Below are 18,045 nucleotides of genomic sequence, written 5' to 3'. Positions count from 1 at the left end.
TACTGTAGCGTAAACTTTCAAGAATCACAGTTCTCTTTGTCAGATGCTACTGGACTCTTTTCTATTTTGCTACTACAGACTAACACAGCTAACTCTCTGGATCTAATACCTTTATAGAGACCCCACGAATTCACTTGTATAGGCTCTCTTACAAACTGGCAAAGTCATATGTATGTCATCTGTGAACTAACATCACGTTTGAAGCAGTCCTTCACAGTATTTAAAACTCAAGGCAGACACACCAGCTCTATATCTCAAATAAGAAATGCTTCACATTACAGACAATTTAATTTTCTTTTAACCTTTTTTATTTAGAGATATATTCTTGGTAAGGAGATATACCATGAGGAAAGCAATTTCACCGGCTGTGAGGTATGTATATTCTCCACCAAAATACTCCTCACATCTCAACTGCTTTTATAACTTTATTTACACTCAAAACAATATCAATGCATCTCCTTGGCTTAACTACAGTATTAGTCACCCTACATGAATAAAATGAAACATTTCTTGCATACAGAACCAGTTTTCAAAAAGGAATTTGCTTAATTGTTGAAAAGTGACATTTCACTTCTGTTAACAGCCAATATTGATCGTGATCAAGACACCTGCACCATATTTTCCCATCCTCACAGCACATTTATTTCAATAAATCTGTAAATAGGTCCTTAGCATGAGCATAGTGTTACAGTTTTCATACATATAATTACATCCAAAACAAGTTCTAAAATTTGAATTGTAAACATTCTCTTCATATGTAGAAACTTTTCTATTTGTGTCCAATGGGGTTATGAGTTCTCTAAGTAACTGTAAAAGAAAAAGTGTTGGCTTAGCCATGTAGTGAGCAATGCTTCTTAGTAAATTTCTACTGTATGAACTAAAAGAGGAGGCAAAAGCAACTCATCTCTTTAAGCAAAGCATCAACAGAAAAGGGCCTGTTAACTAAACAAAGTCTTGCATTAAAGAAAATGTGAGTTTGTGATGCAACAGAGGATATATACCATTACAGCTGACAAAGTTGGAGGTAGCATGGATGCACCATTTTATTGTCAGTGAGAAATGCAAGTGAAGAATATTTCCTTACCACAAATAGTTTCCAGTACTATATACATAGTTTTTAGAAATTTGTTTAACAAGTTTCCCTCCACTTTTAGTACAAAAGAGTTTTGTGTGATTAAAAAACACTTACACAGCTAGATAGAATAGTACTAATTGCCCTATTTGAATGGAACAGTCTCTTGAACTATGAAGTACATGATATTTAATGCCCTAAACTGAATAAGTTGCATTAGCATTTCTTGGTATTGTACAAAACACTACATACATACAAACAAAATATAGTATTTTACTAAGCAAGGGGATTTTTGTTTAATAAACAGAGCATTGATTTCGGTAACACTGTAAAGAACGTTTTCTTTTCATAAAACCAGTCTTAAGTACCCATGTGCAACAATTTAAAAATGGCTGCTTACATGTAATGGGCTTATATCAATAGTGAACACAGTAATTGACAAAAAACTTAGTAAACTTTAAAAACACATCTTCCACCCTATATAAAATATAAAGACTACTTACGGTAATTGTTTTAAGTACTCAATTGTCTGGATGCTAACTGACGTTCTTTGCCCCATTTTCCTGCTTCAGGTTTTATAAACAGATAATTTATTTTAACTTTAAAAAAACTAACAAAAGTATTTCAAATATACATCCAATGCAAATGTAGAGTTTTCATGTTCTATGAAGCTGCTTCAGCCATCAGGATAGAAAATGAAGTTTCAGTAATTGAGGCAGGTTTTTTAAGCAGTGATGTGACTTCCACCATACCAGCTCCAGTCCGAGGAAGATTTGCATTGACAATGTGGCGCTGCAGGTGCTTTATCCAGTCTTCTTGAACAGACAAGGGACCTCGAAAGACCAGACCACAAAACCTGTGCAGATTTTAAAAGCATCCAAATAAGGTACATTAGTGTTGTGATAAATATAGTGAGTTCACAACACAACTAAAGAAAAAGTATATGTATGACTGATTAAATGTAAACAGACTTTCTGGTTATGAATCTAAAAATTTTCATGTAATTTCAAACATCTGGAGTCATACAAAAAAGAAACCTACACACCACAAATTATACATCATATGTTACATGCTATCGTTATTAGTTCATTCCAAGTGGAACTTAGCGTGCTCTCTTCCCTAAGACATGGAATGTGAGCTGAAATTTAATCGAAATAAATTGTGTCTTGTAGTAACAGGGAGCGTCCTACAGATTAGGGATCTTTCTGGAATAATGACTGCTTTCAGATATTTGGTTACAGCTGAATCTATGGGTCTGTTTTCCCCTTTCAATCTAAGGAAAAGTCTCACTTAGCATGAGCTGTATGATTTAAGTACATATACGACATGTTCCCAAATACTTAATCATGACCCCCACTGTGGAGATAGATCACATGGCCAGGAAAATACAATATTCAAACTTCCGAAGTTCACACTTACGTCCTACCCTGATGGGAGCGAAGAGACCCAGACTCCCATGTTGAGATTACCTGCAGAATTTAGTTAACAGGTCCCAATCATCCTTTTTATCATCAACTAACTATAGAGTGCTTTTTCTAACTGCAAGGACATAGCAAAAGAATGGCCAACTATGTGATGCTTAACTTTAGAAGTATTGGAAGCTTCAACTAGCACAGAATGAAAGTTCTTGGCACATCAAAGGTGCTGATGCCTATCAAGCCGAGTTATCCTCAAATCCTGTCAAAGCCCAATTCTGCAGGTGTTTTATAACCATTTCAAAACCACCTTTTTTGGATGGATTTCACGTGGATTTCAGCTGAGAGTAATCTGTTGAGTTTTCATATTCTAAGCTATGCAAGTGTTTCAGGTTATTTTTTACATGGGTTTTTACACAAAAAAGAGGCCTACATTTTAATTAATTCTGACAGTTCTCTCAAGCACACATATAGGATATAGACATAAATATTTTTTTAAAAACCTTACACCAGCCACAACAACTTCTGTTCACCCATTATAATCTCTTACATACCTGCATCGGAGTATGTAAACTTCATCAGCACCATGAGGTAATGGCAGGATTTTTTTCTTGCTCCCAGATCTTGATCTCGATTTTTTTTGCTTACAATCTATGGCTATTAAGAAAAAAAAGTTCACATATAGGTATATATAATGACAGAGTGCTTAGTTTTTTGTTCTGATTCCTATCCCCACCCCCGCCATGCTGGAGACCCTTCTGTTCTTACCACTTTGTAATATCATATTCCACTTATCAAAGTGTTTATGCTACCTGCATGTTTGATTTCTGCTGTTCAAGTTTTATTACAATGTGCATATTTGTTGACCACATCATATCTTCATAATATTACGCTAAAACTGATTACACAATCTATTCATGAATTGTATCAATACCAAGTCCTGTGCTGCAAGGGGAATGTCAAGATAAAGTATTCTATTCATGCAACCATAAGGATTGACAATTACATGTAAACTAAGTTTTGACTAATTTCCCAGCTGGAATTTCTGTTCAGGAAAAGGCATTTAATATTCTATATGCTAAAAAAGTTGCATAAAAACTGTGCTGTATTTAGTTCCTAATGAAATTATACCTCACATATCCAATGACTGGATATTTATTAAAGTGACATTTCACATTTCTCCCCCCCCCCCCGCCCCTCCCAACAAAAGCAACAAACATAAATGAAAGTAACATTACGGATACGCAATAGCTAGAACTCTAACTCCCAGATAAATATTAATATACATCTCTTTTACCAAATGAGAATGTCAAGAATTATAAAGGTTAATGATCTCAGCATTCTATTGCCTAAGGTTTCTTCTACTAAGGCATTTATTTATTTATTTATTTGTTTATTCATGGACAGAAAGATGGTAAGGTAAGAGGGAAAACCTACATTTTCTAACTGATGGCTATCAAGATCTAATATTCACAATCCCCCTGCACAGTAAAAACAAAACACAGGAAAACTGGGGTTCAAATAACTTTAAAAAAACCTTAATGACAAAGACTCTTCCAGGCCCAAACATTTTTTTTTTAAATAGAACTAAAAGCCCTTAGACTGAGGCTGTCACCTTACAGACATGGTTAGAATGAAGTGTTTCATGCCACCTCCTATGTTACAGGAAACAGAGAAATATAGAAAAGCAGAAAAGTGTGTATGAGTGTTTTTTTCAAAATACTGAACACCAGCATCTGCAAGCAAACTGCCTCTTCAGAAAACAATGTGATATATTGCATTGGTAGATCATTATTTTTACACAAGAATCTATATTTTGTACTATACTTACATTCCTATGTTTGTCTCTAGTATAAGACTGACTAAACTAGACTGAAAGGATACTGAAGACTTTTCCTATCTGAACAGTAGGAACAAGAACAGACAACTCTCATTGTTATGAGATACATGTTCAACTGCTCAAATTTTCTTAGGACTTCATTTCCTAACCCAGCCATCTTTCAAAACAAGATTTGTATTCTACTTCCAAATCCTCATCATAATTATTACTCCTACTACAGGCAAATTATTACTCCTACTACAGATACTACAACACCAGTAGTATCTGTACTAACAGTAGGATGTCTTGTACAAGCTTCCTGAAAACTATGCAGTGTGCTGCATAACTTGGTTACACTTAGATTAGATTACTGCAATGCACTCTATGAGGGACTGCCTTTAAAATGTTAGGAAACATCAACTGGCGCAGAATGCTGCAGCTGGGATGTTGACCGGAGTGTGTCCAGAGACCATGTCACTGCAGTGAACCTACCTGACCACTGCATTCATCTTCCAAGGCCTAGTTTTAAGTGCCCCACCTTCCGAGTTTAGGTAGGTGACAACCCAGGAGAAGATCTTCTCAATTGTGGCACCAAACCTCTGGAACGCTCTCAGGAGGGAGACTTGTCTGTCCCTTTATGTAGTCTTCTGCCAGGAGGGTGAAGACTTTTTTGTTTCATTTGGCATTCCCTCAGTGATCCCTCCTTCCTGCCTAATGTTTTAATGGTGGTTTTTTATGTGTATGTGTATGTATTTTATGTGCATGTATTTTAGCAAAGATGTGATTATATTTGTCTTAATTTGTTAGCCAACTTGGTGGCCCCTGAAGGCAGAAAGGCAGGGTGTAAGTTTTGTAAACTTATGGCCAGTAATGATTTCTAGTTCATAGGCTTGGAAAAAGAAACCACAGCACAGGCAGCCTAGTTTAAACTGCAAATGAAGGCCAGTAATGACATCCAGTTCATACGCTTGGACAAAGCAACCAAAGCACAGACATTCCAGTACTAAACTCCCAAGACAAAATACTAGAACCAAATGTGCAACGTTCAAGTGATCATAGACTGTTAAAAGTCATTTTCCTATTCTGTATTTGATAAACACCAGCAGTCTGGCCAGATGTAAGCATAATTGGTCAGTGTACTGGGCACATCACTCTTTAATTATTGTTTTATTATTTATTTATGTCATTTATAGTCCGCCTTTCTCACTGAGACTGGAGGCAGATTACATAAGAGTGAGATTACCACAATCAATATCAAGGACATTTCAATAAACAATGCCATAGTATAAATAAATGCAAGTTTACAAAGACATAACATGAGCAAAATCCAATACAAAGTTGAAGATATGCTGAAATAGAGCATAAGCAATTCTAGGACTGACATTAGACAACACAGAACTACCCAGTAGTTAAAGCAACATGTAGTACATAGGAGCATATACTTAAAGTAATAGATAGTTTGTGCGGCAACACAGAGGTGAAGTCTATAGTCCCTGACTCATTAATGAAGCATCTCTTTGAGATCTCCCTAGAATACAGCCTGCTTATCTGTGTAAAAAGCCCTTCTGAATAATTCAAGTTTTCCATCATTTGTGGAAGGCTAGGAGAGTGAGGGCTCTCCTCACTTCCTCAGGCAGGCCATTCCATAGGGCAGGGGCCAACACAAGAGAACAAATATGTATGGGCAGCTGTTGATTTCACTCATGTGCAGGGTGGCACCTGCAGGAGACCCTGTTCAGATGAGCGAAGCTGCCGTAAAGGGACATAGGGAGAGAGGCAGTCTCATAGGTATGCCAGAGCGAGGCCATGAAAAACCTTGTATGTGATAGCTAATACCTTGAACTGAACACAGTAACTGATAGCCAACGGAGGGACTACAGGACGGGAGTAATATTCATGCTCCTGCTTGCTCCTGATATCAGCTGAGCTGCATCATTTTGCAGCAACTGAAGTCTCCTGGTTAACTTAAAATGGGAGACCTATCTATAGTGCATTATAATATTAAAGTCCTGATGCTACCATAGCATGGATCCAGGTGGCCAGATCGGCCATGTCAAGGTAGGAAGCCATCTTCCAGGTTAAAGTGAGGCTGTAGAAAGCATTTTTTTCTGCTACCTTAACTTGCTTTTCTAGCAGTAGCACTGCATCCAGTATAACCTCTAGGTTCTTAACCAAGTCTGCAAGGGTCAGACAAACTCCTTCAAAAGTGGAGAGAGTACAATGTCCTTCAAGATCTCTGTCTTCCCAATGAGCATTACTTTAGTCTTTTCTGGGTTCAATTTCAATTTGTTCGTTTTCAGCCATTTGACCACAGCTGTCAGGCAGAGAACCAAGATTTCTACTGCATCCGGTGGGGACTTGGATAATGAGATATAGAGTTGGGTGTTATCTGCATATTGATGACATCCCACTCCGTAGCTGTGAATGGGGCTTTACATAGAGGTTGAATAACATGGGAGACAGGATTGCGCCCTGTGGAACCCCACAAGATAATTCCCATTCTGGAGATAGCTGATCTCTGACGGCAACCCTCTGAGTCCATGAGAAACAATCTAAAACAGTCCAAAGCACATCCTTTGATGCCCACTTCTGTCTCTAAAAGCCTCAACAGGATGGCATGGTCTACTGAGTCAAAGGCTGCAGACAGATCCAGGAGGAGCAATAAGGAGGCATGGCCTTTGTCTATATTCAAATGGAGATTATCCACTAAGGTTACTAAGGCTGTCTCTATCCCATGACCTGGTCTGAATCCAGACTGAAAAGGATCCACTAGAGTTATCCAAAAAGACCTAGAGTTGGTCAGCTACTGCTCTCTCAACTACTTTGCCCAGAAAGGGCACAGAGACTGGGTGATAATTTGCCACATCATTTTTGTCTAGTGATGTTTTTTTTTTTTTTTAATTAGCAGATGGATAACTGCCTGTTTGAAATCCAGGGGGAAAGGTGCCCTGAGTTAGCGACTGATTTACAATAGACCTCAGCGGTTCACTTATGTGGTCCTTACTTGATTTTAAGAGCCAAGATGATCAAGAATCCAGCGCACAAGTTGTGGCTTTCATATATGTCAGGATCCTGTTAAGATCTGTCACTGTAACTGGTTCAATGCAGTCCATATGTGAGCCAGACAGCATACTAAGCATTTCTTCCATCTCATCTGTATTACAGCTAGCATCCACATCAGAGTGTCTTTGTGCTATTTTATAAGCAAAAAACTTAGCAAAGGCCTCACAGCTAATTGAGACTGTAAAGGTTCAGATTTAAGGGTTAGAAGGTGTCGAGATGCCTTAAACAATTGGGATGGTTGTGAACTAGCTGATGTAATAGTTGCTGAGAAATAACGTTTCTTTGCCTCTTTCATTTCTGCTTCATAGGTCCTCAAATGGGTTCCATGCAGGGTGGATAAAAATCAATGATTCTTTAAAAAAAAATCAAAAAATCAGATTTTTTTTATTTAAATCGGATTTTTTAAATTTAAATTGGATTTTTTAAAATAAAATGCTTTTTGAGGAAAATATATTACCATCCAAAGGTTATTCCATCATGAAATAAAGATTAGTTTTTAATTATGTAGAATAAGGCTGTATATGTTTAATTTTTTTGGTAAATAAATTCCAATAATCCATTCACAATGTCATGCTCTTCCAGAGGTTTTTGTAAGATTATTGGGCAGTTTCTCTGCCTACAAGATATTATCAAAGATGCTTGGTTTTGCAGTTCTCAAAACTGAATTTGTGTCAGCTCAGCAGAGATCACATGCCTCTTCTTCACAGCAAAAATGTTATAACATGAACAGAGTTGAGAAAAAGCCCTTAATCCTATTGTTCTACAAACCTATGAAGACAGAATCAACCCCTTCAGTGCTAAGTTTCAAGAAGTTCAGAGAATAGAAACAATATTTTTCTGATTGTTTGGAGTGGAATAGATCTGCACAAGAAGAAACTAAGTGTGAGGAGTTAACAAACATGGATGTTTGTTTAAGCAAATAACATATGCTGTAATGTTATTGTTTCAGTTGAATAAATAAAACTATTTAAATTGTTGTTATTATTAAGGTAATGACTATTTTTCTCCTTCCAATAAAGTACAACAGAAAAGTTGTCCAAATATGAATGATTAACCTAAACTGGGGATAATTCATCTCACAATAAATTAACTATAATGTGTTTCTAATAGTATTAAAATCAATATTTTATACAACTGTAAAACTAATATGAAAAGTTGTTATTCTACAAATCTTAATCTACTTGCATATTAAAGTTATACCAGCAAGAATTAGTCTTTATGTAGAAAACTATGATTTAAATCAAGCCTTACTGACTAGTGATTTAAATCGTGATTTAAATCAGTTTGATTTAAATCAAATCCACCCTGGTTCCGTGGCATGCTAACAAGTTTCCGCGCAAGTTTTCCGCCTGCGTCTTTCTAGGCATCTTCCAACCCTCTTTAGGTCCCCAAGCCCCATGGTTTACCATGGAGCTGGCTTCTGTCCCAAGGGCTGGAGGGGTGAACAAGGAACAATGGTGTCAGTTGCTTCAAGGAGCCTCACATTCCACGCTCCTACAGCAGCTTCCATAGAACATGTGTCTTGAATTCTAAAATCCCCCAAGGCATTTTGGAATCTAGAAGGATCCATGAACCTTTGTGAGCATATCATTTTAAGTGGACCCCCTATTTTGCAGAGTGTTGGGGCCATATTCACTTTTGCCTTCAGCAGATAATGGTCTGACCATAATTCAGACTGAATCTCTGAAACAAGACTTTCCCTCAAAGGCTCAGAACAAAATATTAAGTCCAAGGTATGGCCTCGTTCATGTGTAAGGCCTGTCACTATTTGAAAAAGACCCAGGGTTGCCAGGGAAGCTAAAAATTCCTGGGCAAATCCTGAGTTGGAACACTCAGCATGGATGCTGGTTCCCCAAAACAATAAGTCCAGGTGTCTTGTATACCACAGACAATAATGATTGGCTGCTTTATATTACCAAACTAATGATCTAGAAGTTATTCTAATCTCATGTTTTAATGACATGCTTCATGAACAACAGAACATACAGGAATGAGAAATGAAAACCAAGATAATGGCAGTAAGTTTTCCCAAAGAGTAACTCATTAAGACCCACTTTTAGCTGCTCAATGTTTGGTGCTGTGTTGTGTTCTGGCTGGGTTTTTAATTATTAACAACTTTTATTGTGTTTTATATTTTACTTTGTAAGCTGCCTTGAGAAGTTTCTCTAGGGAGGCTGCATAGAAATGTTATAAACAAAGGCACACAAACAGTAAAGCTGCGGGCTGAAGGGTAACTTTACAAGATGGACAAATCTAGCCCTGTAAAGTTTTTTTTAAAATAAAGCACCACAAATGCAACACATTTTCATGACACTTGTATGATATGCTTCTAGTTCTTCAATTAACGCAGTTAAAAAGATTACACATATCTCTGTGTTACAATGACATACACTGATAACGACTTTTAGGAAGCTTATGCACCACTTTTCTATTATAAAATATAAAACAAATACTGCAGTGACTGATGTATTTTAGCAACCTATTTGGGTGAATACATTTAAAATTAAATAGTTTTTAAAATTGCCTAGTTAACTGCTACAAAGACAACTTATACTAAGAAATTAAGAGAAGCTTTAAACAATCTATTGTGTATTATTTGAAGTGATGCAATTTCCACTTACCTGTTCACTTGAGGCAAGCTCCACAGCCCTCCAACCTCCCCCTTTTCAGATAAAAACAACTTTTAAAAAAAGACTAATGTACTCTCCTAACTGGATCTCTCAATGTGTTAAGGCTAGAACAGGGATTCAAAGTAAATGAGTGGCTCTTTCCAGTGCAGGTGAAAAGTATTACAACATTACGACTGCACACGCAATGCCACTTCTTTTCTGCTTCTGCTAGTTTTAAAGCGCTGAAAGATGAAGCTAGACAGTAACAGAATAGATCTTGACTAGGGTAACAGAACTATGATGGAAGGACATGGAATAGGCCTATGGCAACAAGAGCAGATAGACAGATGCTGACTACACAAGACAGACAGGCTTTACATAAGTACTACCTCTCAGGCATCTAAGTAGGTAGTTAGAAGACCACTAATTTCCTTTCTGAAGCTGTACTAAAAACAATTCCACCTCCAAATCTCTCTGAAACACAAAGGTTCAGGATGTAGAGAATCTTTTCAATAACCTCCTATTTTCAACTACTGATTCATCCCAACAGATTTCTCTCTCTCTCTCTCTCTCTCTCTCTCTCTCTCTCTCTCTCTCTCTCTAAGGAATTTTCCCAGTTGAAGCACAAGACACATGCCTGGCACTTGTATGGTCAACAGAAAGGCAATGGAAAACTACATGTCCCAGCTTTTACATTTCTCGGATCCTTAAGTTTATAGAGAGGCTTTTCTTCCTTGCTTTCCATTTCAAACCTCTCTCACTTCATTGCTCCTCTATACAATTTCCAGGACTTCAAAGCCTGTATTATCTTCTGACTTGAGGTCTGATTAAGGTCTTCCATATTCATAATTAATATTTTAAGAAAGCCATTGAAATGCAGTATTTGTATAAACCATAGTTTGTTCTGTCATGTTCATTAAAAATAATGCAGACTAAGTTTTATATATATGAAATATGCAACTGTAGCCTTTTGTCCAAATATGTTTGGAATTTGACATTTAACAATGACATTGCCTTCCTAAAATCTAAAGCATAGCTTTTCTGTAAATCTATTCTCTAGGAATGTCAGTTTAGTACATTTTATAAGTTCTATTTACTACAAAATCGGAAGATGACTTTCCCTTTCCATAATCCATGTTCTCTCTTTAATTGTAGCTTATGCAATGAATGAATGTACTCTCAATTTTCAGGCACGGCAAAAGCAGATGAATCAATAATTTAAGCAAAAGACTCACTGAAAATTGACTACAAGTCTCTTGTAAGTACAATCCAATTACATCATTCAAAAGAATACACAATGTGTAAACCATATGCTCCACAGAGATCATATTTTAAATTGTAACAGATGCAAAAAGGAGTCTGTGAGTGTGTCCAAATAAATGACTGGAATATTATGCATGCCCAGTGAAAGCTGGAACCAACAGAAGTTATACTGAATGATTACATTGTTTAGAATAAACTATTAAACCAATTATGCAGATAACTATCGGTTGAAAGGAAGTTACATTTTTATTTAACTCATGGTCTCCTAGAACCTGTTTACCCCAGAAACTGAGTTCCCTCTCTCTTATCATAGTATGTTTTTCCAATGACGTAACTTTCTCCATCTAGAATATTTATCTATATTTCAATTCATTTGCTTACTACCTGTTTGCCAAACTAATCTGTAAGGCACCTGAGAAATAAGTGCTAAATTGAAATATGTAATCACCATAAAGGAAATTTGATACTTTCAATTGATTCATCAACTTCAGATATATCAATTATGAAAAATAACCTATCAAACCTTTTTGTTTCACTGCATTAGCACAGGAAACAACTATAAGAGTACAGCTCACTAAATTAGACACAAATGAAAGAAAGGAGTCTTAGAAAGCAAAAAGGAAGAAGCAAAAATAGAGTGGCACTAGGTTTACAGGGAAGAATCTCAACAAGTACAGAGAACTGCAAATCAAAGAGAACAATCTCTGGAGACAAAACATTCTTTGCTATTCCCAACCACACCAAACTGATTATTAGCATCTGTAAAAACCCCTATCTTTTTCCTCTTATACTATAGAGAAAGGCCTACATTCAGATGTAACAGCAAACAATAGCTTGTTGTTGTACAAACAAGTCTTGGAAGTCATTGGTCTCATATACTCCCTCTTCCCTTGCACACACATTTACTGACAATTACCTAGTTGCCAACAAGTCCTAATTTGTTGTAAAATCAGAATCAGATAGATGGTGAACTGTGGTTTTGTTCTCTTCCCTAACAATCAGGATTTAATCTGCTCAAAATTCTAGCTTATATCCTAGATAACAACCTCAGTTCATTTAAACTGATTCAGAAGTCATGGTAAACAGGTTTGTTGGGAATCAGGAAGTCCTCAATATTTAGACAAGAACAGAATAACCTACTGATATCCTAATAAAAGAAGCCAAGCGGGTGGGCCTCTTTCAGCATTCTCTACTCTTCTGTGTACTGGGCTATCAGTGCAACGTAATGCTTTTTATCAGGCAGATAGCCTATGAGAAGTGAAAGGCTGTCCTAGAGAGCTCTACAACCAATATGGCTGATGGCAAAATGTAGTGGTTAGACTAATATCTGGGAGACCCAGGTTCAAATCACCACTGCCATCAAGCTTACACGGTAGCACTCGGCCAATCATACACACTCACCTAACTTACCTCACAGGGTTGCTGTGGGGATAAAATTAAGGAGAAAGAACCATATACATTGCCCCTTAACTCAGTGGAGGAAGACCAGGATAAAACATACTACATAAAAGACACTGCTTTTAAACTGGCAGGTCATTCTTCCATGCAGTGATGTTAACTGCTTTTGTGTCAGCTTGTCATTTCTGGTTGGTAGGGAGTGCTTGGCAGTGTGAAAGTAGAATGAAAATCTAATTAATCAGCACTGTTTCTTTTTTTTCTTTTTTTAATTTTATCAGCACTGTTTCTTTTCTTTTCTTTTTTAAAAATGTTATTGGATGGGTCATTATACAAATATAAGAACATACACAGTTAACTTTCCATTATATTGTAATATCCCCCCACCCTTCCCACCCTTTTCTGTTGACTTCCAACAGTTTTCCATTCCCTTTATTACCTCTTAAATAAAACCTTAACCAAGCTAAAATATATATAATATAATAATACCTATCTAATGATAAATACCATTATCTAACATCCCATAACTTTTAGTACTATCTATCAATAATATCCAATAACCTACAATATAATATGTCCCCTATATTAATAGCTATATACTACATTCTAAGAATGGGTCATAGTAATATATTTTATACCACTGCATATCTTTAGATAGCACTATTACATATATCTATCATATCTATAATGTTCAAAATTATTAATATCCTTTATATTGTTATCCAATTCATGACATTATAACCTAGTAAATTATAACATATTGTACCTACATATATCAATAAAATGGTATATTATCACAAACTAGATTTTTTACCTCTACTATAATATAATGATTACTACCTCTATATTAATTCAAAGTAACAGAACACTATCCTCCCCTCAGAAAGTATCCAAAGACCACACCTTCCCTTTAATGTCCCACTTTTTTTCTATATAATTCTTAAATTGAATGACTTGAATGACTATGCTGCTTGGAACATGAACAAACTGTTCAAACGTTGGAACTGAACTGCCCACCATTTCCTAACCAAGTAATATCATGATAAGAGGAGGAGAGTTGTGCCGGGCCCCTTCGGGACGCTCTCATGTCTGTGGGAGAGACACACAGTTGTTGTTCTTTTGTAGCTGGAGAGTCTTTTTCCAGCCGTTCATCACTCTTGACAAGGGAATGATCAGAAGATACCCATTTGTGCCTCATTTGGCGAGTTCAACGGAAAGATTTACTGCTTGGACCATGTTGGGGCAGTGTCTGATGTTAAAGTGCCGAGGAACAGAACATCGCTGAAGCTGCACTGGAATGAAGGATGAACCCTCCCAATCTTATCCACTAATCTCTTTCTTTGAACTTCTAACTACAGTTTGGAATCTGCGATACAGAATGAAGTTTATGCAGCTTGGGTGAAAAAATCTCTCTTGCTTAACTGTCATCTAACTTGGAAGTGCTTTTTATGTTGAAAAATAAGAACTAAAGGAAATGAATATACACGCTTGGTTTAATTATATTGGAAAAAGAAAGTTTCAAATGAACATAGGTGACTTTTTGCTATGTTTGTGGAAGCCTATGTTTTTGGGTTTTTTTAACGTCTTGGCAAGTCTAAATGTGGCTTGGGAAGCTGGAATGTAATGTGAAGCAACAGCCTTGAGAAGATAAACCAGTTGAACAACAACAAATCTTCCTGGGAAGTCCCTCCCTCTCTTCTTTTTTCCTCCTGAAATGATTTTATGTTTCTGGCTATAAAACTCTGGCTTAATAACATTAATTCCTGGATCTATGAGAAATAACACTATGAAATTGGACTTTAATTGCATTAAAATAATTGGATTTTGCTGGAGATGAACAGAGAAGGAATCTAATTCGTGGGACCAAAGGAAAAAAAAACAGTTGAAGTTTTTATTCACCTCTTATGGCTATATACCCAAGGAGTGGAAATGGACTGGACTGTTCAAAGTTTACCCAATGTTCCCTCTAAGCTTTGCAGAGTTGTGAGCTAAAAATCTACTTTGTGAGCCGAAACAACAACTTTCATTAAAGTTTCGAGAGCACCTTTTTTTAAAAAAAATGTTTTTCAGTCTACAAACATACAAAACATACAAACAAACTGCAAACTACTTTAATTTGTATTGTTTCTCGCTTGGAAACAATAATGCAAGCAGTCATTCATACATGGATTCTAAATACCAAACTAAATTACTTTGCAGGTAAAGTTATTAATACTTCTCCTTCCCAACTGTTTGATATACAGATATAAATATATTTGAGAACATGTGCTAGGATCTACATCCCATCCTGGGCACGTTAGCCTTCTCTATTCCAACAAGATTGCAGCAGGTAGGCAGAGATTTACAGTATAATTCTGTACAAACTCCAGTCTAAGCCCATTGATGTCTATCCTCTGTAGAATCCAAAAACAAAAACCATGTAATACATTTTGATTACAATCAAAACAATTTAATAATAAAAGCCATTAGGTAAAAAGGCCACAAAAATTAGAGTATACTTCTGTATAAAAATGGGTATGTTCATGGTGATTACAAAGGGGTAGTTTTATTAGTCTGTTGCTACAGAATAAAGCTGATACGCAATGGCACCTTAAAGACTAGCACGTTTATTTCAAGATGAGCTTTTGAGTCAGTGCTTACTTCTTCAGATATATATGGAAATCAACCTGAGAATCATTCTTACATTTTCTTTTTTCCACATAATGAATCTGCACTTGAAAGACTCATTACATAATTCATTCTTGATCTTAATCCCCATCCTGCCCCATAAGACGGATTTTAAGTTCGATTTCTGCATTTGAAGAAGTGAGCAGTGACTCACAGAAGTTCATTCTGAAATAAAAGTTAGTCTTTAAGATGCCACTGGGCTTTTGTTTTACATTCATGCTGACTGGCTTTCTTGTGGTTCAGGTGCGATTCTTAGCTCGGGCAGTTAGCTGTTACCCTATACAAGCACCTGGAAATCTAACACCATACAACATTTGGAACAACAGTGCTTTCGACAATTACAAAACATATAAAAGCTGTCCAAATGTATAATATCTCTCATAGATCTCTATTCTTCTCCATGTCACAAATGAAATGTGGCTCATTGACTCTTTTCACAAAAGCTCAGGAATGGCAAACCTGGTGCCTTAGTAACTTTGTGCATGCAACTTCAATAGCCCGAAGTCCATTTGCCAGTTTTCTGGGGCAAATGGGGTGGGGGGCGAAGAAGCACTATATGAGCCTGTGGCCCTGCAGAGAGGAATGTGGCTTAAAAAAGGAAAAAGAGAGACCCAATCTGGAGCCAGCCTGAAAGCGGCTGCAATAAAATAAACCCCCAACAGTGCGATCCTAAGCAGAATTACTGTGGTCTACGTCCATTGATTTCATTTTAGATGGAGACGCTCAGCTTGCTGAGACAGGGCAGACAAATCTGGTTCTTGCCCGAGTCTGCTTTTCAGGCTGTAAAAGCCACTTTGGAAGAGGCTTTGAAAAGGAGGCCTCGTCAACGGCAAAGCTCAACCACTGCAACAGCCTTCTCCTCTTCATCATTTGGCTGTCAGCAGGCACAATGAGCGCTGGCCCAGCCCTCCACCCTCCTTGTCATCCCTCTTGCCAGCCTCCTTCTGCACCAAGGCCAAGTTAAATGATGCCTTCACCATGGTGGTGGCTGAGGCGCTACCTCCTCTCCTCCGCTCTCTGGGGCTGAGGGGATGCTAGCAATTTCAGGCTGCATGGGTCAGGCCAGACCCGATCACTCAGCTCTGTTCTGCTGCCCAGCTAGAGAGCCAGCAGTGGCTGGAGGCGCTCTCTGGCACCACCCTGGGGGCCAAACCAGCCACAGCCAGGAAGGGAGGAGAGAAGTGGGATGAGGCTCCATCCCTGCTCCATCCCTATAGGGCCCACCTGCAGATGCTGGCTGAATGGGAGGACAGGGCCGCCTGAGGGCTAGTATCTGTGAGCTACAGCTGAGAAGCTGTAAGTGGAGGAGTCAGAATCTGTGAGCGATTGCTCACGTGCTCACATTAGCGGGAACACTGCATCAGACAGTTAATCCAAATGTGGACTTGGAATGCATAAAGTTCATACTAGATGGGCAACCTAAATGTGGAAAAGAAATGCACAATAATAAAAAAATAAATTAACAAGAGAAGTCACAATTTAGGTTGTGAAGATTTGAAAGAATGGGAAGATTATTTCAGACTGGAAGGGGAAGAGGAAATAAGAATAGAACAGTCATGAGGATTTGAACAAAGAACTTTGGGAATAAATAAATAAGGGCTGAGCGGTAAATAAAAGGGCCTCAATTTTATTTTGTAAAATTTTTAAAGAGAATTTCCTATAAAAATAAGATCATATATGCTTTTATAAAATAGCAAAAAGGATTAAAGGTTTGTAGATTAAAGATTGTAAAGAGGAATAGAAGTATTATTCTATTATTTTGGTTGGTTAATGTATATTTGAAAGATTAATTTTTAGTCTAGACCAGAGTTGTATGTGTTGGGAAATAAGGACGGGGGGGGAGTATTTTTTTAATGTCATGTGGGGAAACGTTGAAGTGGTTTGTTTGCTGACAGAGGAGGGATTGGATTGGAAATGGACCATTGGATACTGACCGTGAAGGGTCCTTCTCCTCTGAGGAAAGGAGGACATCTTGGTCAGGGAGGCAGGAACTAGTTTTCTACTTCTTGTCCTCCTAGTGGGAGTCGCCCTTTCTTTCAGTTTTGGCAACTCCGAGCAGTTATAGCGTCATAATTATGAATATGAGACTCTAGAATTAAATAACAAAGAGAAAGGTGAGAACAAACATGTTAAGGGGAAACATCAGGTCAGGAAGTAAATTTGTCAGGCAGAAGAGAGTGAAAAGACAATGACTTCGGGAGGAGCAAGATGTCCTCCTTTCCTCAGAGGAGAAGGACCCTTCACGGTGAGTATCCAATGGTCCGTTCTCCCTCTGAGGCGGAGGACATCTTGATGGGACCTCCCAGAGCAGTGTCCCTATTTTCTGGGTGGGTCATTGTCATCTGGTCATAAAATATGTTGTAATACTCTTCTGCCAAACGCTGCATCAGCTGAGTCATAAGTGTTCATCTTATAGTGTTTAATAAAGGTAGATACAGATGACCAAGTAGCTGCCTTGCAAACCTCTTAACTGTAGCATGTCTGGCAAATGCTGCACTGGTGAAGCACTTCATATTGAGTGAGTAGTAATTCTAGCTGGTATGTCTAGTTTTTGAATTTTGTGTGCTTTGATAATGCATGCCTTGAAATTACTGCTAATGGCAGATTTAGACATCCTCATCCCTTTATTCAGTGAGGATATAGAGATAAATAAGGAAGCTGTTTTCCAGATTTGCTCTATTCTACAAATAAATGCTTTTAGAATAAGTCTTATGTCCCAAGCATGCCACATTTCTTCTTTGG

The 18,045-nt window shown here is 37.5% G+C and overlaps 1 protein-coding gene across 4 annotated transcripts in view; it reads right to left on the bottom strand.

The window, feature by feature from the left end:
- Nucleotides 1–311: 311 nt before the first annotated feature.
- The window catches only part of ZNF644 (zinc finger protein 644), a 74,588-nt gene continuing 56,854 nt past the window's right edge, over nucleotides 312–18,045 (bottom strand). For all 4 annotated transcript variants that reach the window (XM_054980158.1, XM_054980160.1, XM_054980157.1 and 1 more), the window contains 2 exons: nucleotides 3,042–3,144; nucleotides 312–1,928 (listed from right to left, as the gene is read on the bottom strand). In XM_054980158.1, the coding sequence (XP_054836133.1) occupies nucleotides 1,736–1,928; nucleotides 3,042–3,144 (296 nt within the window). In that variant the 3' untranslated portion in view covers nucleotides 312–1,735. The remainder of the gene's footprint in view (nucleotides 1,929–3,041; nucleotides 3,145–18,045) is intronic.

The sequence above is a fragment of the Eublepharis macularius genome, chromosome 5 (assembly GCF_028583425.1).
Source record: "Eublepharis macularius isolate TG4126 chromosome 5, MPM_Emac_v1.0, whole genome shotgun sequence".
NCBI classification, from domain to species: Eukaryota; Metazoa; Chordata; class Lepidosauria; order Squamata; family Eublepharidae; genus Eublepharis; species Eublepharis macularius.
Note: the sequence above shows the minus strand (reverse complement) of the source record. Positions and strands in the feature narration are given on the sequence as shown.